This window comes from Urocampus carinirostris, chromosome 6 (genome assembly GCF_059441175.1).
Source record: "Urocampus carinirostris isolate Australia breed hairy pipefish chromosome 6, RoL_Ucar_1.0, whole genome shotgun sequence".
NCBI lineage: Eukaryota > Metazoa > Chordata > Actinopteri > Syngnathiformes > Syngnathidae > Urocampus > Urocampus carinirostris.
In genome coordinates this window covers 27,794,184-27,817,929 of record NC_142354.1, presented here as the reverse complement: position 1 = coordinate 27,817,929, position 23,746 = coordinate 27,794,184, and the positions used below count along the sequence as shown (strand labels likewise).

Sequence of the window (23,746 nt, the reverse complement as noted above, 5' to 3'; positions counted from 1 at the left end):
CAAATGATACACATTACATTATCAGCATTGCTTAGGCTATGCACGCACCAATCTTGACTTTGAGATTATCAGAATTTGGAACACTACAGAGGAAATTTGCACGTGTAGCATAAGTCTCTGTAGTGCGAAGTGGAAGGAGAAGAGGACGACGAGGTGAGCGGAGAAGATGAGGTAAAATTTTGGACTATTTGATAAAGATTCAGGAGCGAGCAGAGAGAGTGGGAAAGGTGAGATGGCACAACATTCATTTGGACAGGTAACTTAAAATTAGTTTTACCTGGTTATATCAGTATCAGAAATTATTTTCCCCCCATTTTATTAACACTCCACTTATTGAAACATAAATATTTTGTTTGTTTGTTGTACATGATTCAATTGTTTGTTTGTTTGTACATGATTCAGATTGAATCGTTTCTTGTACATGATTCAATTGTTTGTTTGTTTGTACATGATTCAAATTGAATCGTTTCTCCGGCGCCGTCACGAATGGCAGCCACTCCAGCAGCTCCCGTGTTATTTTCGATTGTTCTCAGTTATTTTCGATTGTTCTCAGCTTAGGGATGCTGCTGGAAAAGTGAATTTCCCTTCGGGGATGAATAAAGTATCTATCTATCTATCTATCTATCTATAAACCATTCCGTCTTTGTTTTTGTTGTGAACGTAATCGAATGGTAATGCACACCGTATATAAATCACTTTTGAGAACTGTTATGCACTCTACCGTAAAGCTTATTATGCAGAAATAAGCTTTATGGTAGAGTGCATAACATTTTCAATACGAGCGATTCGAATAGAAAAAGGCAAAATAAACATGTTACCTGCTCAAAAGTGATTTGTATACGGCGTGCATTACCGTTCGATTACATTCACAACAAATACAAAGACGGAATGGTTTAAGTTGTATTACATTTCCAACAAATGCAAGACAAAGTGGTTTTGGTTATATGTTCGCCATTAAATTCCCTAAAAGTGATATAAAAGTGAGATAAAACGAGGTAAAAGTGGTTGTAGTAGCGAGGGGATGCAAATCTCGGCAAGGATGCATTTCTCGGCATAACGCCGGCTCGGCAGCTTTTATACCCGTGGTCCACACGAGAAAATGACGCGATGAGGAAGCGGAACTGTCGCCGGCGTCTGTTTTGCGGGCATACCACCGATGAACAGCGGGTTGGCCAATTTTGCGCATTTTCCATCGCAGGCAACCACGGGCAAAAAAAACCCGCAAAATTTTACCCGCGATACAGACGCAAACGGCTGTGTGACCGGGCCCTTAGCCAGAGAATAGAAGTGTGTTTTGAACTTAGATTTAAACAGTTCCACTTAGGTTACAGATCGAATCTCAGGGGGAAGAGTATTCCACAACATTGGGGCCCAAATGGAGAACGCTCTCAAACCAGCGACTCTCTTCTTGGCTCTTGGGATCACTAGGAGACCCACATTTTCAGAGCGAAGGCTCCGGATCGGAACATAGGGGGAAATTAAATCTAAGAGATATGAGGGAGCAAGTCCATGGATGATTTTGTATAATACCAACAGAATCTTAAAATCGCATCTTGAGCTAACAGGGGGCCAATGCAGGTTAGCTAAAATCAGCGTCATGTGCTCAAACTTTCTTGTCTTGATAAAAAGCCTCAGTTGCACTATTTTGTACAATCTACAGTCTCTTGATTTTAGACTTCGGAAAACGGAAAGTAGTACATTACAGTAATCGATATGGAAGGTTACAAACACATGAATTTTAATCCCCGCATCAGCCTGGGACCGCATAGGGTGAATTTTAGCAATGTTGCGAAGATGGAAAAAACTGTTCTTGTAATATTCTTAACATGTGTTTGGAAGGTCAGATCGGGGTCAAATATGACACTTAGATTTTTGAATATGTCGCTCTGGGTGGTATTACATTTGTCAATGTTTAGAGCAGTGTTTGAAAACAAAGCATTTAGACCAATAATTAATATTTCTGTCTTTTCAGGATTGACGCGCAAGAAATGGAATGACATCCATCTTATTATCTCAGTGAGGCAAGCCTCCAAATTTCCAGTTTAGTGGAGCAGATTTCTCCATTGCAATGGAAACTGATAGTATACTTGTGAATAATACTACCCAATGGAAGCCTGTAAATGCTTAAAAGAAGGGGGCTAAGGACTGAACCCTGCTGAACGCCACAGGTAACACTAAAGAGCTCAAATGTCATTTCACCATATTTAACACGATGTATCCTATCCGAGAGGTAGGATCTGAACCATGGAAGGACGGTTCCTGACAGAAGCACATTGTAAAGCGCTTTGGGAGGTCTTCAGTGACTTGAAAATCGCTATATAAATGCAGACCTTTTACCATTTACCATTCCTGAGAGACCAATCCATTTTTCCAGCCGGTCTAGCAAGATATGATGGTAGTGTGCCCGCTTTGAGACTGGGAGGTCGCTGGTTCGCGCCTCGGCCGAGACATACCTAATTGGTATAATGGCGGCGCCCTCTGGCTGCGGCTGCATCGACTCGCTACAACGGGTCAGGTGTATCGACATTTCGTTCTGTGTACATTGTTACAAAGAATGACAATACAAAGGAAATTATTATTATTATTATTATTATTATTATTATTATTATATTATGGTCCAACGTGTCAAAGGCAGCACTAAGGTCCAGCAGACACAACATTGATGATGCGCCAAAATCCATTGCCACTAGAAGATCATTGGCTGTCTCAGTAGAGTGATTAGCCCTGAATCCTGATTGGACCGATTCAAAAAGATTATTCTCTGATATAAAAACGTTCAGCTGCTGTGCCACAAAATTATTTTAATTCTTGTTTTTGTTGGTATATTTTTTTTAATATCATACCCCAAAGACAAAGGAAAATATTTTTCTGTTCGTTTACAGTCCCTATTTTTACTAAGGTCCACTAATAGCTCCACGTGAGCAGCAAGTTGGGAGTTTATATTTAGAGCACACCACGCATGGGCGTTTGCGTCAGTGGAATCCCGCGAATGCGTCATTCAAACGACGTCTTAAAACGACCACAACCTGATTGGTTCTTTTACCGGAAATTGGCCTCCCTCTCCTCCCACCGGTCCCGCCTTCCGTCTCCACAGCATAATAAAGCACAGAGCTCCATGACCACCCCGCGTGGAACTGAATTTGCGCGTACACGTGTACGAGTGCGCGCGCGTTGGTCTGTTTGAGTGGGCGTGTGCATCACAAGGGCCTTGTTCAGTTCTTTGGAATACATGAGCAACATTACAATTTGGATATTTTACGTGAATGAGGTCAGTGTTTATAATATGTTTGTCACTTGTAGTGTTTGCTTGAGAAAACAAGTTTACAGAAGAGATAATTTTGCACAAAACACACATTTTGATTCATTTAAACATAGTAATATGTAAACCCCCATATGTGTTTTCATGTTTATAATTAATTTGTAAATGTTGGTTATGTTTTAAGTAAGCATGTCTGCAGTCATTGTGACCAAATGTAAAGAGTAAAATCCAAGTTACCTTGCAGCAATGGCAGATTTCAAACTTGTTCTCACAATATTACCAACAGGTCCTCCAGCATATATATATATATATATATATATATATATATATATATATATATATATATATATATATATATATATATATATATATATATATATATATATATATATATATATATATATATATATATATAAACGCAATTTGCATGGGGGTCGCTGGAAACAGAAACGAGTTGAGGCTGGGCCGCATCAGGTTTTTCTTAAAAGAAAAAAAGAATTCAACAATCTCAAATATCTTAATCTTTTTAACGCTAAATAAGATGGATAAATAAACATATTATAAAGTCAAAAACGAACCTTTAAATGAAAATCGACCAATAAATGGCCAAAGTAACCACAAAACGCCTGATAAACAACCGAAACGACCCAAATAATTGACCGGAAAATGACCAAAAAACAAAAAGTACCAAAAAACAAAAAAGTAGAAATTAGAAAAATGTACTAAAAGTATGAAAAATAACTGAAAAAGTATTGAAAAGAATGGAAAAAGTACAAAGCCTGTGAAAAGTTTGAAAAAGTACTGAAACAAAACTAAGTAGTATGAATAGTATGAACAGTATGAATATTATGAACAGAATTGAAAAATATCTAGAAAAAAGATACAAATTAAATAGTATGCAAATGATCGGAAAACAACAAAAAATGACCATAAAAGAACCTTAAATTGAAAATTGACCGAAAAACATCAAAAACAGGACAAAAAACGTCAAGAAAAACGAACTAAACCGGAATTTTATTGAATTTTTTATTACGATTGTCACAAGCTATCAACGTTTGAGACCCATGCATTCGCTCTGAGCTCATCATTACACGATTTTTACTCACGGTACCAGTTACGAATGTTATGGAATATGGAGAACAGAAAGTCGTCTCGAAAGATATTAATAAACGCAAAAAAGTAAAATGAGGCAAACAACCTTTTGATGTAGTTGATGATGAATCGGACTTTGAAGAACCTTGATTAAATACAATGCACATTTTATTTTAGTATTGTGTCGTGTAGTTAACGTTGTCTAGAGATGATTTCAATCATCGTCCCATGTACCTAATGTAGTACCATGTGTAAAAATAGTGTGACAATGAGATCTCTTCATATATATCATCTACACCCCTAACGGTCTAGTGGTTAGGATTATGCGCTCTCACTGCTGCGACCCAGCTTTGATCCCCGCTGCATCCAAATTTGTGCAAATATAGTCAATCATTCCTCAAATATGGGAATACACTGCTGTAAAACCTTGTGTTGAACACACACCCGAACTTCTTCTTTTGCGGTAAAAAAATGCATGCTATACACGGTATAGGCAACTTTTCTGTGCGGCCCTATAGCAGCCCGCAGCCCGGTGTTTGCTGACCCATGCTCCAGCAGACACCTGTGCCAGTACGTGCACTCATGCACACACACAAGCAGGCTTTGCCACCCTCCGCATGGCACCGGGCCCTTTCCTGTAATACAATCTGCAACACTCCCTGGTTTAGTCCCCGTGAAAAAGGGTTGCCCTCCACTCAAGGAGTTTTTAAGAACACGGCCGGACAGTAACACAATATGTGACGGCATCTGACGGCTCCACTGGGCCAAGAGCTGCACTTTCTAAAGGAGGCCTGAGATGCCTCGGAGCCAAGGAGAGGGCATAATGGGAAATAAAGCATTCACGGGGATAATAAAGGAAACAGAGGGCGGTTTAGTATTACTGACCATAAGGAATACAGTACGGGCTCTACGGACAAACAATCCAGGATCTTGTTTCAAAACAATTTTTGTTCCCATGGGAAATAATGGGAGCAAAAATAATCTTTGTCGAAGTTGACTGCTATGTAAAAATAGGTTAGGTGCAGTTAATACGTCGCCAGAAATGCAAAAGTCATCCATAAAGGGACATTGTGTACTATTTAGCGCTCCCTAGTGGTAAAAAAAACTCCATTCATTAAAAAAAATAATAAGCAAAAATACCGGTACATAAAAAAAAATAGTCGGCCATCTTTATGCTACCGGTAAAAACTTACTTTTGCGTGCTGGGAAAGTAAACGAAAAATAAAATAATGCGGTTCGGTCATTTTGAGTCTCTGGAGATTGGAGATGTACTTTTTAAGCATCTTTTTTTGGTTGCAATACACAATAAAACTGCATATAGTGGTAAAATATTACATAGGACCCCTTTTAAGTGTGAGCTTTACCTCACATATTTTGCCACATCTCTTTAAATGAATAAACTTTAAAAATTGGCATAAAATAAAAAAAAAATTACATTTCGGAAAATGGCAAATGTGTTGAATTGAGAATAAAATTAAATATGTATTAACATTTTACTTTGGAAATATATCATGCCAAAAATTGCTAAAAACATAGCTATTTGGGTAAAAATTGAAATACAGAATACAGTTGCATAAAAAAACTAAGTAGAAGTATATGTAGAAAAATCCACTTAGGTAAAAATGTAAGAGTTCACAGCTTAAAATGTACTTTAAAGTGAAAAGTAAATGTAATTGATACTGATTCAATTGTAAAATATGCACTTACTTAATATTATGAATAACCTGATACCGATGCAATGATTAACATACTGTATACTGTATAATAGCTGTAAAATTAGCAAGGAAAAAAATAAATAAATATATATATATATATATTATATATATATATATATATTATATATATATATATATATATATATATATATATATATATATATGTAATTTTAAAACATTTTGAAAAAAAAAACACAAAGCATTGTGTAATAGAAACAATACACCACATTTTTCAGACCGATTATGATAAGATATTTAACACGTGTGTAGTCCATACCGATACCAAGTTCTGGTGTCTGTCAAGGACCGGACCGGGAGGCAGAAAGTGTGAACTCAATTGCGTAACGATCAGTTACTTTTATTTAGAAAATAAAAGTTGTCCAACACGCAGGGACAAAAACAAAACAAAAACAGGCTTACAGGCAATCAGAAACTCAGACTAGGTAATACTCACAAAACAGGCTTAAAGGCACTAACTCAGACAAACGGGCATGCCAGGTCTTCCTCGAGTCAAACAAAACAGAACAGAGCAAAACAGAACAGGATAATGCAGAACAGAATAATGATCTCGCAACCGGCAGTCCCAAAACGAGCCCTTATGAATCACACACGTCATTAAGACAATCTGTGTCAGCCGGTGTCAAGGGGCGGGACAAGCTGGTTGTCTTGGCGACCATGCAAGACATGACAGTATCACTGATCTATAAAATTCCCTTCCCTCTTATATTATCTTAATGAAATATCTACACATCTCCCTCTCCAAATATTTTCTTTTAGATTGCATTTAACACAATCAATGTATTATTCCTCTTATTTCAAGGACGTTATCAGCCATCATTGTGGGTACCAATGCGTTACACTGATACCTGGTATCATTTCTAGCCAAAGTAAACTAAATGTAAAAAGAGGTGTAAAAAGTACAAATACTGTTCTCTAATGTAGTAACGTTAAATTAAAGTGTGTTACAATAAGAAAAGCGTACTTAAAGGGAACTATGTGTAATATCTGACCACCAACTGTCGCTGTATTGTGTATTGCAACTGAAATTGAGTGATACAACGCACAAGGAAGAATATTTTTTTTACATTGATATGATTGTTCATTTATTTTTGCTTATTATTCAAATCATTTTTTTTAATAAATGCAGGTTTTTCTACCATTAGAAGCCACTAAACAATACACAATGCCCCTTTAAGACAGGGGTGTCAAACTCATTTTAACTCGGGGGCCACACAATAGAACAAACATTCTGTCGTGGGCCGGACTAGTACATTAAAGAGAAAGAAAAAGAGAGATAAAGAAATAAGAGAAAGAGGGAGGGAAAAGGAGAGAGCGCGGGACAAAGAATGAAAAAGAGCGAGGGGGAGAGCGTGAGAAACAAAAGATAAAAAGTCGTGACAGAGGGGGGAAAGAAAGGGAGAGGAAGAAATGAAATCTAAAGAGAAATAGAAAGACAGAAGGAGAGAAAAGAGAAAAGAAAGTGCAAAGGGTATGAAGAGAGAAAGAGAAAAGAGAGAAAAGGAAAAAAGAAAGTTAGAGCAGAAGAGGTTAAAAGACACAGAGAGTGAAAGAGACAGAGACAGAGTGGGAGAAAAAGGGTGGAAAAGAAAGAGAGAGAGAGAGAGAGAGAGAGAGGAGATAAATACAAGTACAGTGTCTTTGTGAGAGGCACCTGGCTTTGGCAACATCAAGTTGACATATTTCAACCCGCAGCTTGTTTTTCTCTTGCGCTTCTCTGAGTGTTGTCTCGCGGGCCGGATTCAATCCTTTAACGGGCCTGATCTGGCCCGCGGGCCGCCTGTTTGACACCTGTGCTTTAAGACAAGATAAATAAACAAAAAATAAAAATAATAACAGAAACAAAGAACATTTTATCCATTACATTCCACCACTCATAATTAATGTAACAATCGAAGGAAACAATAGCATAGACAGCTATCAATAAGGACTATTAAAGTAAAATTAAAAGGTAACTAGAGAGAAGTTATTCAAGAATCACGCATCAAACTGTTTGCCCTTCACATGAATCAAGTCCGAAGAAATAAATCAGAGCGATCCCTGTCCGACAAGTATGCTGACGCCCGGCGTATCACTGTATCTGATGTACCTAAGTTCTGGAGCGCTTTTCTCTGATTTAGTGCTGTGTGGCAAGCAAGATGTTTGAGTGGTAGCCATTTCGGATATGTAACATTTCCCGAGCATGACCAAACGTCTTGAATTTGACTTTTTTAAATTCTTTATTTAACAAAACGAATACACATTTGCATGCAAACATTATTTTGCAATGTAGTGTTAACATCATAACCAAACTGTATAAACATTCCAAATTATACAAAAATTCGAATAAACTCACCAGAGCGGAAACGGATAAAGTACTTATGAATACCAAAATGTTACAAATATTGTTCGTTTTAATGGCTTTCCGGTTGAGAGTAAGTTGTATGGACAACATGAATTGTTTATCTTCACATTAAAAGGCAATAACAGAGATTTTTCTACCCATAAAATTGCCTTTAATGATAATAAGAGAGAAGAAGAGATCATTTTTGCTTTGATTTCCATGTCTCAAATTCATGTATTATGAACGCAATATCCTTCCAAAACTGTGGAACCCACTCTCCAGACAAAAGATAATTATTCAGCACATTTTATTTCACTGTATGATATTTGACAATTTGATAAAATCTGTAAAATAATGATAATACCAGAGACTTAGTCCACTTCAAATTCGTGTGCCTCCCGCTGTTACTTAAGAGTGTTGAGGCTCAAAAATCACAATATTATCAGCTGTATTTTGAATCACAGGCATGTCGGTACCGATTTAGTTAGCAGAGCTGCTGTTGTTTACTACGCTCTAACGTTACTCTTCCTGCTTCAGTGGCTCAGCCCCCGGTCGCTTATCTAATCAGAACGTTCGTGGTGTTTAGCGTCCGAGACAGATGGAGGGAAGAGAGTGAGAGGCTCGGCTGCATCTGAGCCTAAATAATTGGCCCTTCAAAGAAATTAAAATGCCGATACCGATATCTGTCAAATTCCCAAATATCTGTGCCGATAATCAGCCTGCCCGATAATTGTCCACCTCTACTCAATAGTCATCAGGTGACATAAGAAAATAGTCAATAGACTCTTTATAGTAGTAACCTCGACCAGTCCTATCAAATAACAAGGAAACCATACTAATGCTGTTGTCTTGAAAATGACTTGTCGTTTTGTAGTAACTGTTGTCATTGTGTGCACTGCAGCAATGCCCTGTGTGGAAACGCAGCACGTACCCCTGACCCTTGACCCCCACTTCAACTCTGACTTCCTCCACCCGGACCCGGGCGCCAAAGCGGCGATGGACAAGGATCAGCTGTCTGCATCCTTGTTACCGAGCATCAATACTTTAGTGGGCACCGGTTACGTCGGGGAGTTTGACGCATTTTCACGCAAGATTGGACCCCCGCCTTCCCCGTCGGGCCTTTCTTTCGGCCATGTCCCTTTGGCGGAAGGTCTGGACTGCCAAGCGCAGAACCAAGCCTACAAGCTGGACGACCTCCAAGTGTATGGTTGCTACCCCGGGTCATTTACGCTTAGCTGCCTGGATGAGACGCTTTCGTCATGTGGCTCCGACTATTACGGCAGTCCGGGGTACCCCGCCCCCTCTCCCCCGGCGACGGCTTTTCAGACACTCTGCGCACCTTTATGGGAATCCCCTTTCGGCACCTACAATGCGCCCACCCTGTCTGATAAACAGCTTTCTTTTTTCCCGTCCGCCCCCGCACCCGAGCAGCACTCCCCCGTGCCGCCCCACCAGGATGCTCAGCTGAGTCAGGATGAACATTTTTTCATGTCTCCTCAGCAGCAGGCACCCTCACTCCATTGCCCCATTTTGTCCGTGGAGTTCGGCGGTAGGCTGGCGGAAGGATCCGCGAAAATCCACAATCCAGCTGTGAGCGAGGGCCGCTGTGCTGTGTGCGGGGACAACGCGTCCTGTCAGCACTATGGAGTGCGTACCTGCGAAGGCTGCAAAGGTTTCTTCAAAGTGAGTGGAGAAGCACAGATTGGTTTTCTCCAAGATTAATCTCTCTAAACACAAACCAAAGAAAAACTGCAACAATACAGTATAAAAAATAGATATTTGAACATAAACAGTTGTGCAACACACATAGAGAAAAACTTCACAAATATATATTCTTTAGATTTTCCAAAAGACGGTATAATTACATACTATGCTCTAAACGGTCATCTTTCCATCCACCTACTGTACCTATCTTACCACCTACCTACCTACATACCTACCTATTTACCTACCTACCTGCCTGCAATACCTGCCTACCTACCCATCTACACATCGTATGGACCTAGACACTCACCCAACCCACCAACCTACCGGCCGAAACCACCCACCCAAAATAGCTTACTAACAAACCACCTACCTACCTACCTACCTATCTAGCCACCCACCCACCTACCCAACCAGCCTACCGACTTGACCACCCGGCCGACCCACCTTCCTGACCGACCCACCTTCCCACCCAACCCACCAACCCACCAACCTACCGACCGAAACCACCCACCTAAAATACATTACCATCAAACTACCTACCTACCTACCTACCTACCTACCTACCGACATGCTTACCTATCCACCTACCCAACAACCCAATCCACCTACCGACCTGACCACACAGGCAAGCCCACCTTCCCGACCGACCCACCTTCCCACCCAAACACCAACCTACGGACCGAAACGACACACCCAAAATACCTTACCACCAAACCAACTACCCAAACCTACTGACCTACATACCTACCAACCCACCTTCCTACCTATCTACCTACCTGACCGCCTGTTTTGTCCTGTCCTGTCTGTCTGTCTGTCTGTCTGTCTGTCTGTCCATTTCGCCATATATCACGATGTATTTACGTTGCTTATTCATGTATGTACTTATGTATTTATTTATCTGTTCAATCATTCATTCATTTGTTTTGGTAAACATTTACAATTTATTCTGGTCACTAATTATCCAAAAACACTACTTTGTATTTTGGATTATCTCGATTGCATTTTAAATAACTTTTCAAGTGCAAAACAGGACAAAGAATTGGGGATAATTCATAGCACTTTCTATGGAGATCAAGACCAGTCCATTTCCTTACCGTCTGAGTCGGCACTTATAACGATGCCCAGTACTGATACGAGGAGATATCTCCCTCAAAACAATAACATGTCATTTTGTAAAAAAAATAAAAATAGAAAAAGCAATATCCCCTTAAAATTGGGTAAAAAAAACGAGCACTTTTTACATTTTTAATTTGGAGTTCCTTTTTTTAAAGGGCACAGTAATGATATTGTTTTAGTGTGGATACCTCAAAATAACCAAATCATGGAGTATCGATGCTCAGCCATTCCTTAAAATGTGAGATGTTTCATACTTTATTTTTCAAATCAATACCAATATCTTCAGTATTCATCAATACCGATCCTAGATATCAATATTACTATGACAAAAAGTTTCTCGTTAACCCCTAAAAAGATGGTTATTTAAACTTACAATTTCTATGTTTAAATCTAAAACTCCCATTGGAGAGCATCACACTTAACTGTACTGTACTGAGATCTAAAATCCAGCCTGGCACCATTCTTACCTAAAACTAAATATAAAAAAAAATCAAACAGGATCAAAAATAATTTTATTTCTTGAAAAACGATCAAATCATTGATTGCATATGGAGCTGGAATTTCCCTCTATTAAGTTAACATTATACCGACACTGTCTTGTTTTGTTCCTTACCCTGATTGACAGCGAACTGTGCAGAAGAACGCAAAATACGTTTGCTTGGCCAATAAAGACTGTCCGGTGGACAAGAGGAGGAGGAACCGCTGCCAGTTTTGCCGTTTCCAGAAATGTCTCACAGTGGGAATGGTCAAAGAAGGTAAAGTCACGTCAGTTTTCACTTTAGAGTTTTCACTACCTTGAAGGATAAACACGGGTTTGTAATGGCGATCTTGTGAAACCGAAGCTTGGCATGAAAGACACATGTTCGTCGAGATTTACAATGCCAGCTGCAGAAAGAAATGGATATACTGCAGCAGCTGTTTCTTTTTTTTAATCCGACTGTGTGGCGCGGCCATGTGAATGACACAAGCGTGTACTTGAAGTCATTCTCCCATCCTTTCTGTCTGAAGTGGTTCGAACAGACAGCCTGAAAGGTCGCCGAGGCCGTTTGCCCTCCAAACCCAAGACGGCAGTTGAGGCTTCCTCCACAACTCCGGCCCCCAACGTCATTTCCTTGCTAGTACGTGCGCATATCGACTCTAACCCGACCATTGGAAAGCTTGACTACTCCAAGGTAGGTGGCCCTTATATTCAGTAATGGGTGCATTACTGAAAACATTAGAGTTACTGGGTACTTCGCTTAAAAACTAATTACAATACGCCCAGATCAACGACACCCAAAAGTAGCGTGTTGGTGTGAAAGTAACTGTTTAGTTACACAAAACCATATATACTCACATTGAAACCGACCCCATAAAACTGCTTAAGAATATCCACATAAGAAAAAAACTAGAAGAAAACATGTACACTAACCCCTGACTTTTGAAATCTTGAGAGCTTGCAAACAAACACAACAGAGACACTCCATATCCAATTTGACCTTTCTCTTCAAACCACTTGAAGATTTCCTCTCCATTTCTGGGAATGTCCAAGACAGTTTCTTCATGGTGTGTTGCAGAAAAAGAATGTTACAAATTCAACACTCTTTTACTGTAAATTCTGTAGTCACGTTTGCCCCATTGATCTTGTTGTTCTCGTAAAAGCCACACACATTTTCCAACACACTGCCTACCATTCGCTACTGGTGACACATGACCAAATATATGCATATAAACTGACCCAGTTGTATTTTGTAGGCAGGGTTGGGTAGGGTTACTTTAAGTGGATTACTTTCAATTACTTTTGGATTACTCCAATACCAAATATGCTAGTAAAAGACACAATAAACTAAATATGAATAAAATGATGACTCACAACACGTGGTAAGCTTTCTCTCCTGGCTTTGATCTCTTTGATCTCCGGCAAAACTAACATAAAATGCGACAGAAACAAAATGAAAATAAATCCAAACAGTTTGCCAACATCATTTTTGCCGTTCCATGTATTCCGTTACTCCCCAAGCCTGCACAAAATTTAGTAATTTTATTCATATTTAGTTTCTTTTGTCTTTTATTAGCATATTTGGTATTGGAGTAATCCAAAAGTAATTGAAAGTAATCCAGTTAAAGTAACCCTACCCAACCCTGTTTGTAGGGACATACAGTAGAATCATCCGCATCCTTCCAGCGTTGTGTTGATGGCAAACTTAGTACCGTATGACACTTTTGAAAGCGTTGGATGTTTTAAAAAGTAGCTAAGTATAGCACCATGTTGTAAAGAAAGTTACATTAGAAAATGCTACAGAGAACTATTAACTAAATATTATTTAATAATATCAGTTAATAATAATCATATAATTATCAATGTTTAGTAGTTGTTATGTGGCCAGCTTTTATCTAATTTTGCCTCTTTTGCTCCTGGAATTTATGACTATAAATTATTTCATTTTTTTCTAATTATTACGGACATTGTGTAATTTTTAGCACCTTTTAGTGGTAATAAAAAAAATCATTTGAATGATCAGCAAACATGCGTGATCAATTTTTTAAAATAATACTCGTTGCTGAAAAAAATTTAGATTTATTTTACAAATCATAAGGTTCAATTAAAAGGAGCTGACATGATTGGCCACCATCTTGCTGCTAAGGGTACCCCTAAAAACCCAAAACCTTGTGAAAGGCTGGGCTAAAAAACAAGAAGAAAAATGGTGCGGTTTTCTCACTTCTCTGTAGTTTGTAATCTTTTTTCTGCTTTTTAGCAATACTTTTAAGTAGCACTACACAATACAGCAACATCTAGTGGTCAAATATTAAGTAGGGTCTCTTTTAGGGAAGCCACACATGGATGGAAAAAAATAACTAAAAGTGTGTCTCTATGCACTGTTTAGGTGAACAAATAATCCAAGTTGGGTAATAAAATGGACGAACTTCTACTTAGATAAATATTGATCTGATTTCTTGTTTTTTTGCACAAAAATGTTTTGTATAGATAGATAGATAGATAGATAGATACTTTATTCATCCCCTAAGGGAAATTCACATTTCCAGCAGCATCCCTGAGCTGAGAACAATACAATAATAAAGCCAAAAGAATACAATATACAAATACCCAGTGTGACGTGCAAATGCCCACTTTAGCATGTTATATAGAGTAACTAAATAGTGCTACACAGAACACATAATGCAGTAAGATTCGGTAATATCCAATGTAGGTGGTGTGGTTTAATGTGGGCCTTTACTCTGCCGGGTGGAGTTAAAGAGCCTCATGGCATGAGGAAGAAAAGATCTCTTCAGTCTGTCCGTAGTACAAGACAGTGACAGCAGTCTGTCACTGAAACTGCTCTTCTGTCCGGAGATAATGCTGTGAAGCGGATGCGATGGATTGTCCATGATTGACCTCAGCTTTTTCAGTGCCTGTCTCTCAGCTTAAAAACTAATTACAATACAATTACAATTAGGCTGTCCAGCTCTTTGCCCACAACAGAGCTCGCTTTCCTAGCCAGTTTATTGAGACGAGAGGCATCCTTCTTCTTGACGCTGCCTCCCCAACACGCTGCCGCATAGAAGAGGGCGCTTGCCACTACTGTCTCATAGAATATTTTCAGGAGCTTTTTGCAGATGTTGAAGGAGGCCAGCCTTCTGAGGAAGTAAAGTCGGCTTTGCCCTTTCCTACATAGAGCTTCTGTGTTGGCAGTCCAGTCCAGTTTGTTGTCCAGCTGCACACCCAGGTATTTGTAGGTCTGGACAAATTCTACACATTCTCCCTTGATGGTTACAGGAACCGGGTGAGTTCTGGTTCTCCTGAAGTCCACCACCATCTCTCTGGTCTTGGTGGTGTTTAGGTGCAGGTGGTTTGCGTCGCTCCATCGGACAAAGTCCTGAATCAATTTCCTGTACTCCTCCTCCTGCCCGTTTCTGATACATCCCACGATCAACATGACACAGTTTTGGGGGGGTTTGCATGACACAACAACATTTTTGAGACCGTTAATCACAAGCGACACGATTCCGGGGAGATTTTGTAAGGAGGTTGTAAAATTGAATTATTAAATTACTGATACACTATGACAGATTTGTTTACAGTTGTTCCAAACCAAGATAGATTATTGTTTTTTTAATGGCAAAATACACTATTTTTAAGGATGGACAAGCGACTTGGTATCAGTGACAATACTAGCTTTCTTTAAGAACCAGTACTTGCAATCTTAGCTGATACCAGTGTTGGTTGCCTTCTGTAGAGGACATTTAAACTGAAACCTTTTATGGTTTTAATAAACCTGAAATGATAGGGATTTTTAATTGCCAAAAATTATTTCTCAAATAAAAATTGTATGATGTGTTTAGATGGTAACCCCGCAGCCCCACAGGGCAGAGATCAAGGGTTCAATTCCAGCTACTGCAGCCTCATCCATGTCAGGTTAATTAGCCAGTCCAAATTGTCCCTAAGTGCTAATGAGCGTGTGAATGATTATATGTCTCCATGTGCCCTGCGACTGGCTGGAAACCTGGTCAGGGTGTCCCCTGCCCACTGCCTGAAGATTTCTGGGATGGGCCCCAGCACCCCTCGCACCCTACTGAGAATAAGCAGCACAGACAATGAATCTATGGTTTATAGTTATATTGCATGTACTAATGGCATTGAAATATTGTATCTGTATCGATGAATACACAAGATTTGAGCATCCTGATTGGAAAAATAAATGGTATTAAACAGCTCTTGTATTTTTTCTTAATACTTAAAACAAAATTACCCATTTTGGCAATGGGCGGTTTCTATAATTGTGTTTTGTATATGGTGGGGTCGTTTGAAGTAAAGTGACCAGTCATTTGAGGAGTGTTTGTGAAAAAACACCTAGGAAGCTTGATCAACTTAACCCAAGAATTGGTCCAACATTTAACAAAATGTGATTAGTTTGCGTCCCAGATGAATTGTTTGATATTAGGTTAAACTACGTTATGCAATTTGTCCTGAGTGATTTAAAGTCTTGACCACAAAAGGTCCGAATAACACCCCTTTTGTTATTCAGTACCAGGAGAAAGTGGAAAAGGTATCGGAGAAGGAGGATGCAGGTGACATCCAACAGTTCTATGACCTCCTGACCGGGTCTTTGGAGGTCATCAAAACCTGGGCTGAAACGATCCCAGGATTTTCCGACTTCTGCATAGAGGACCAGCAACTACTTCTTGAGTCTGCCTTTGTTGAGTTGTTCATCCTACGCCTGGCATACAGGTTCGTTGGAATAAGTCCCTGTGTGTTAAAGTAAACAACGTCCATTGTCATTTTGTGTTTAGAATTTGGTGAATATCTTATTTGTTTAAGAAAGGTCTAGCAACAATAAAGACAACATATAGGTTAAAAGAATATATACATATACTGTAATTATCTAGTTTATTGACTTCAGACATACTTTTACATGGAAAAAACATTTTGCTAATAACAATAGCACCAAATGTGCCATCAAATATTTCACAAAAAAACAATTGCACAAAAACTAATGAACGAAGTAAGAACCATAGTCAAAAGTGTCCCGTGAGTACCAGATCGAAAAATGAATAATAAATGAATGAATGGATTTTATTGTCTTTATACAAGTATAACAAAATTGGAGTGCTTCTCTTTCCAGTAAAATAAAACTACAGCCCAACAGCCCATAGTTCAAGCAAAACAAATTAAAAAGGTAAAAATGTGCAAAGGGATGTATTCATGATATGAACTAAATATGTGCATAACAAAATAATTTTAAGTTTTATTATTGCAGTGGTTAGCGCGTGTGCGGCACAGTTCTAAGGTCTTGGGAACCTCCCGTGTGGGTTCAAATCCAACTACCGGACTTACTGTGCGGAGTTTGTATGTTCTCCCCGTGCTTGCGTGGATTTCCTCCGGGCACTCCGGTTTCCTCCTACATTCCAAAGACATGCCTTTTCAGGTGGATTGGCTGGTCCAAAGTGTCCCTAGGTGTGAATGAGCGGGTCAGTTGTCTGTCCCCGTGTGCCCTGCGATTGGCTGGCAACCAGTTCAGGGTGTCCCCTGCCCACTGCCCAATGATTGCTGAGATGGGCTCCAGCACCCCCGCGACCCTACTGAGGATAAGCGATGCAGCTAATGAGATGAGATAGAAAGTCATGTTTTTTTTTGGTTTTTCTTCCATGAGCAGAAACCCATACAGATTTCTTCAAGGTTAAAATGTCACGAAAATGATACATTTCATTGACAAAGAAACATTACATCTAAAATCAGTAGATTTTTGGATTGAAAAAAAGGACAAAAATCTGTTCTTTTTGTAAAATGCTTTTGTTTTTAAAAGCAATCCAATTTATAGGATAGGCTGTTTGGGCACTAAAAATGGTCAATGAGCTAGAAAAGGGCCCCTGTGCCATAGTTTGGTCACTATTGCATTAGAAAAATCTAAGCCCCCCCATAACAATAATAAAAACATAATAAAAATAGAAACTAGTTATATATACGTATATTTTCCTCAGTACACTTGACGCCAGAAGCAAAATGAAGCTCGCCTTTGGCGTCACACGTGGTTGGGTGCTAGGTGTGCGCGAGGCTTTAGACATCAAATTTCCTGACAATCCTAATGACCCATGATATACTTTCTGAACCAGTCCACAAACTATTGAGATGATCATAGGGGGATACCCAATGCCCAGGGCACTACATTGGAGACCCCTGCATTATACTATCGATGGCTCTCATTTTTCCAGGTCCAATCCCGAGAAGCACAAACTGATCTTCTGCAATGGCGTGGTCCTCCACCGACTGCAGTGTGTTCGCAGTTTTGGCGACTGGATCGACTCCATCATGGATTTCTCCCAGAGCCTCCACCGGATGAACTTGGACATCTCCATGTTCTCGTGCCTTTCGGCACTCGTCATTATCACCGGTTGGTCTCTCATGTTTCCCTTCTCGCTGTCAATTGTGTCTTATTGGTCGTTTCTTACTATCTGCCACACTTGACTCATAGATCGCCACGGCCTCAAAGAACCCAAACGAGTCGAGGACTTCCAGAGCAACCTAATTTCTTCTTTACGGGAGCACGCCACCGGAAACAGGTCGGAGACGGGTCGAACCCAGCCGAATTATCTCTCTCGGCTTTTAGGTAAGCTCCCAGAGCTGAGGACACTTTGCACACAGGGCCTGCAGCGCATTTTCTATCTAAAACTGGAGAACCTTGTCCCGCCCCCGCTGATTGTGGAGAAAATCTTTATGGACATCCTCCCATTCTGAACTTAAACACCAAAGGAGAAAGAATGCACCTTACTCATAACTTTTGGGGCTGCGCTGGTGCACTTTACTCGCCTTCTGTAAGGATGGACCTTCTCTAAAGTGGCTGCCTTTAAACATTGAGGCAGGATATTTGAAGACTGGCACCCCCGCAGAACCATTCAAGATGCAACGGCGCGCCAAGCACTCCTTGGATTCTCCTATGTGTGTCATGACGTCTGCTGAGATGTCTTCAAGTTACAATATGTACGACGACATATGTTGGGATACTGCAAAAAGAGCCGAACTGATTTTAGTGGTCTATATATTTGGAGTGTCTTTATTGCTGTGCTAAATGTGTAAACGTTGCCATGCTATGCAAATCAAAACAATGTCGGCCATGCAGTGTGGATGATGGTCGCTAAAATCTACCAAGTGGTTGCTTGCCCGTTGGTCCCTATAAGTATGTCCGCACAAATCACAAGTTGGAAAAGAGCACAATTTTCAACAGCGGGGGTCCCAAACGTAGAGACGCAGACCAGACTAATTATGACCTCACAAATGAAGGGTCATTGTGATTTTACGGGATATATAAAAAATGGAAACAATAGAAAATATAGATTGAAAATCAGAAAATCCTTAACACAAACAAACCAAAAGTTCTGGAAGGGCCAAAGTTTATACGTGTTTTGGTAAAACACAAAAGTTTAATGATGAAGCTTCAAGCCTTAAATTTTATATCATGTTTTATTACTCAAATGTATGTGTTTCGAAACCCCTTCAAAAGTGGTTACTGGCAAACTACCAGGTTACTTATAAATATGCATTGAGTAGAGAAAAAAAAATCTCAGCAAATGCTTTGAGTCAGTACGATAGTACTAAAATCATATCCAGTAATATTTAAATATGTAAGCATAATGAAACACAAACTATTTTTTTATAGAATATTGAAGCCATTTTTGAATATGAACAAGAAATGAGTGCATTTTCTCTCTGGGTTCTCAAGCTGCTAAATTAAAGAATTTTCATGTCTGTTACAATATTTTTGTGTTTCCTTTTTGTTTGAGCCTTAAGATAAAACCTGTGAAAACTGTCCCTCTGATGTAAGGGGTAAAACTGGATACAGACTCTATTCTCCATGCTTAAGATATTTTAAATTAGAGTACGGCATATTTAATATAAAAATATGATCCTGTACAGTGTTTGTATGCTGTAGTCTATTTTTATGGGTATATTTCACATGACGCAAGAGTATCTCCAATTCCTGTCCACCCTGTCATCTGAACCCCCCTAAGATTTTCAGTAAAAACTGATGCCAAAAAAAAAAAACGTTTTGTCTTCCTTTACCGGAAACGGTAGTTTATTGGAATTTCAATATCAACATTTATTATGTATATTTTTAAACATTACTTTTGTTTCTTTGGCAGCAAATGGAAATCTAATGGTAAATTTTCTTATTTTAGGAAATCATTTTGGTAAAATAAAACTACAGCCCAACAGCCAACAGTGCGAAAAGTAAAATGAATAAAATATTGAATATTGAACATAAAACCCCCAAAATGAATAAAGTAAGAATAGATTTAAAAAATAGTAGTATTACAATATATCTTAAATGAAAAGCATCATTTTTACTTGTATAACTGGCTAACTTTATTATTTTTTAAATGGACTATTTGCAATGTAACTATTCAGAATTTTAAAAACGTTTTATTCGCTGAAAATGAGATTTTCTTTAAAAATACATTACAAACCAAATGAAACAAAACAAAATGTCATGAAACAGAACACAAGATGACACAAGAGAACACAACACACAAATATTGATGTGCTTTTTATTGTATTAGTATAAAAAATGGTAAAAAAAGGCTCTTGTATCCCTCATTTATTGTGTATGAGTCACTCATTTGATTTTGTAAATAACAAGGGAGCTGGAAAAAGACGAATTGGGAAGAAGACATCCCTATCCTTGGTCAGTCGCAATCATTAACATCAGTTTCTTTTCACGGAATCGGTAAAACTAATCTCGGACTTTGTTTGCAAGAAAAATCAAGTTGATTATGTCAAACACAAAAGAGTCTTCCCCAGCAGAGGAAGAAGACACCGTGCAGCTATCCTCATCCCTGTGACACTCGATCCTTCAGTACACTGAGACACGGTGGTCTGGGATTTGGTCCTGGCAGACTGAGTGGAAACAAAAGGCAGAAACGAGGAGGAGGGAATACCAAGGTTTTCTTTACTTTTTGATTCAATCAACTCTAAGTCAGTTCGCGTTTCTGATATTCGCCTGGATTCTTTTGGACTTAGGTTTTAGTGTGGCTAGTCTATGTAGTTCATACCGAGCTTATCTACTGTAAATTCCGGACTATAGAGCGCACCTGATTATAAGCCGCACCCACCACATTTTAAGAAGAAAACCGATTTTGTACATGCTCAAGACGCACCTGTATATAAGCCGGATGCGCCCACATTTAAACATGTAACACAAACACAAAATTAACCCAAACCCGACTTCAAGTCCTGCGATTGAAACTAAATGGGGTTGTTAAGGGTTATTGTTCTATCTTCGTTATTCATTATCCATTATCCGTTATCGGTCAGTTCATAATACGCTACAAAACATAGGAGCCGGGACACTTACTCTCAGCCAAAAGGCCAAGCTAAGGTCCTAGCCCTAAAGCCTTGCTGCGATCATTGCGAATGCACCGTTCCCGGAGGTACTGCAATACCGGGCCGATGCGTGGAGTGGACAGAGCAAGCTCTTATTCCATCTCCGGATTGCAAAAATCAAAGATCATGGCAAGAGGTAATGTCCTACCACCCAGTTGGTTCAGGTATGTTTTTTTTAACAGACCTACCACAATCGGCATTGCATCGTTCTAGGAGATTGAAACTAAATGTTTTTTTTGGTTTGAACAAATTTATTGACACTAAAAACAGAAAACAATCATGACAATCTCAACAGCAATTAAGCACATTCACAATATTATATTCCAATATTACGTTTTTAACAGCAAACACAAAGTGAGGTTTGAACAAACCTTCTCGAAAATCAAACATATTCACAATTTCATTATATAACATCTTTGTTAGTGTCAATAGATCCGTCCAGGCCAAAGTCGATTGTCCTCGGTCTGAACAAATCCACCGACACCAACAGCAGCAAAACACAGCCATCAAGCATATTCACAATTTTTTTATATCTGACAATATGACGTGACGATATGACGTTTTAACATTTTTTCCTGACATTTTCAACATCAATTAAACAATTTCAGAGTTATTTTCTTTTAACAGTAGTTTACCAGCGTGTAAAAGGCAATACTATTGTGCAAGGGCATAGCTCTGCCATCCCACCCTCCCAAGCAGCATTCTTCCAGTCCTCTGTGTGGGTCCTCTCCCTTCTGCGTGGGTCCTCTCCCTTCTGGGTTCCACAACCCAGGCCGTTGCTGCCGGGACTCCCACAGTGTAGCTCCGGCTCCCCCCTCCGGGTGGGTGCAGACGAGTCTTCTTTAGCTCCGGCTCCCCCCTCCGGGTGGGTGCAGACGAGTCTTCTTTATGGCTGCGTCCTAGGCCCGCCGCTCGCAGATTGTATGGTATCTGCAGCCATTTGGAGCACAGCCACGGGGGGGATCTGCCTGCACCTCCATACCAGCAGGTTTCTGGAGGTCCAGATGGCGTCCTTGATGGCGGCGAGAGTGAGCCAGTCCCTGGCAAAGTCGTTCCGAGGCCTCCTCGACCGACTCACCCCGTAAAGCACGTACTGTGCATCAGGGACCTCTCCTGCTGGCAAGTCCGGGAACTTTCCTAGTTGTTCGGCCATTGTCCACAAGACCTGGGCAGCGCTGCACTCACAAAAAAGGTGCCTCACCGACTCCTGGGCGCCACAGCCAGGTCGAGGGCACGTCGAAGTCGCTGACATTCCTCGGTGGTGCATTACAGCTCTGACTGGGAGAACTTCATGAGCCACCATCCATGACAAGTCTCGTAGTCTGTTTGGGAGGGCAGGATGATTGACGTTGCTCCAAACCGTTGTGGATTCGCCAAACGCAAGCCCCCGCACAGGGCTTACTGTAGCTCGCTCTTGCACGATAGCAATAAGGGCCCTGTGGTTTTGTAAAGTGTGACATTCTTGTGTTTCCAAATCAAACTTCTTCAAAAAATCCCGAATAAAGAGATGTGTTGGTGGCAAGTTAAACGAAACTGGAATCAAACGATTGTCTGTTACAAGCTTTAGCTTCCGCAAATATGAGCCCATCCAAAACCGGGTCATTGCTTGACTTTTCGGGTTGTTGGGTGGGCCCACAGCGTTTTGGAAGTGGAGAGAGACATATTTGCTTCCCAGGAAAAGCTGGAGGTCAGGCACTCCCTTCCCCCCTTTTTCCTTTTTCTTTTTCATTGTATCTCTTTTTATCATTTCCCACTTTGAGCCCCAGACAAAGCGAAAGATGGCTCGGTCCAGTTGTAACAGCATGTTTCTTTTAGGCATAAAAATTAAAGTGGGGTTTTGGGGTTTTTAAGGGTTATTGATCTATCTTCGTTATTCATTATCCATTATCCGTTATCGGTCAGTTCATAATACGCTACAAAGCCTAGGAGCCGGGACACTTACTCTCAGCCAAAAGGCCAAGCTAAGGTCCTAGCCCTAAAGCCTTGCTGCGATCATTGCGAATGCACCGTTCCCGGAGGTACTGCAATACCGGGCCGATGCGCGGAGTGGACAGAGCAAGCTCATATTCCTTCATTAAAGTCCACAGTCTAAAAATCACAGCCGGCGAAATGAACGGAAAATGATACCGGTACTTAAGGTTTGATGCAGACCTGCAGAGTCCAGGTCCCGTTGAAAGTAATTCAATGAAAAAAGTGTATATTTCCAGGTAAGGGTGGGGAAAATATATCAGATGGACACATTTACTCATGCAACTCCTTTTTCTTTACCAACTTTTTACCCCCTCTTCATTCCTTGTCTGTCCCTCACCTTTAGCGGTCCCCACTTAAACTCGGCACCCCGCGTTTGTTCCGCCCCTCATTTTTCATTCATCCGTGCAAAATATATCAGAATAAGTGTCTGAAATAAATACAAATAAATACATTACAAAAATATACAGTTGCAAATACATATTATACATGGGTTACACATATTTACAAAGAAAGACGGTACACCGAGAGAGTTTTCAAAGCTTTAATGATAATAATATAGCTTTGACAGGGCAGTTAATGGTAGCAACACTCGAGCGCCACTATCGGCTGTTATAAAAATTACATAAATTGGCCGCATCTCTGAATAAGTTAGGGGAAAAAGTAGCGGCTTATAGTCCGGAATTTACGGTAAG

At 39.9% G+C, this 23,746-nt stretch overlaps 1 protein-coding gene and 1 pseudogene across 1 annotated transcript; one reads left to right on the top strand and one right to left on the bottom strand.

Annotated features, from left to right (window-relative positions):
• The first annotated feature begins 3,133 nt into the window (after nucleotides 1–3,133).
• On the top strand, nucleotides 3,134–19,693 carry nr4a1 (nuclear receptor subfamily 4, group A, member 1). Its single transcript, XM_088337208.1, has 7 exons — nucleotides 3,134–3,268; nucleotides 9,309–10,090; nucleotides 11,856–11,985; nucleotides 12,239–12,402; nucleotides 16,234–16,436; nucleotides 17,918–18,096; nucleotides 18,178–19,693. The coding sequence occupies exons 2-7, from the start codon at nucleotides 9,311–9,313 to the stop codon at nucleotides 18,438–18,440; spliced, it is 1,719 nt and encodes a 572-aa protein (XP_088193334.1). The 5' UTR covers nucleotides 3,134–3,268; nucleotides 9,309–9,310; the 3' UTR covers nucleotides 18,441–19,693.
• A 1,415-nt stretch (nucleotides 19,694–21,108) lies between these two features.
• On the bottom strand, nucleotides 21,109–21,223 carry LOC148364466 (U2 spliceosomal RNA; annotated as a pseudogene).
• Nucleotides 21,224–23,746: the final 2,523 nt, after the last annotated feature.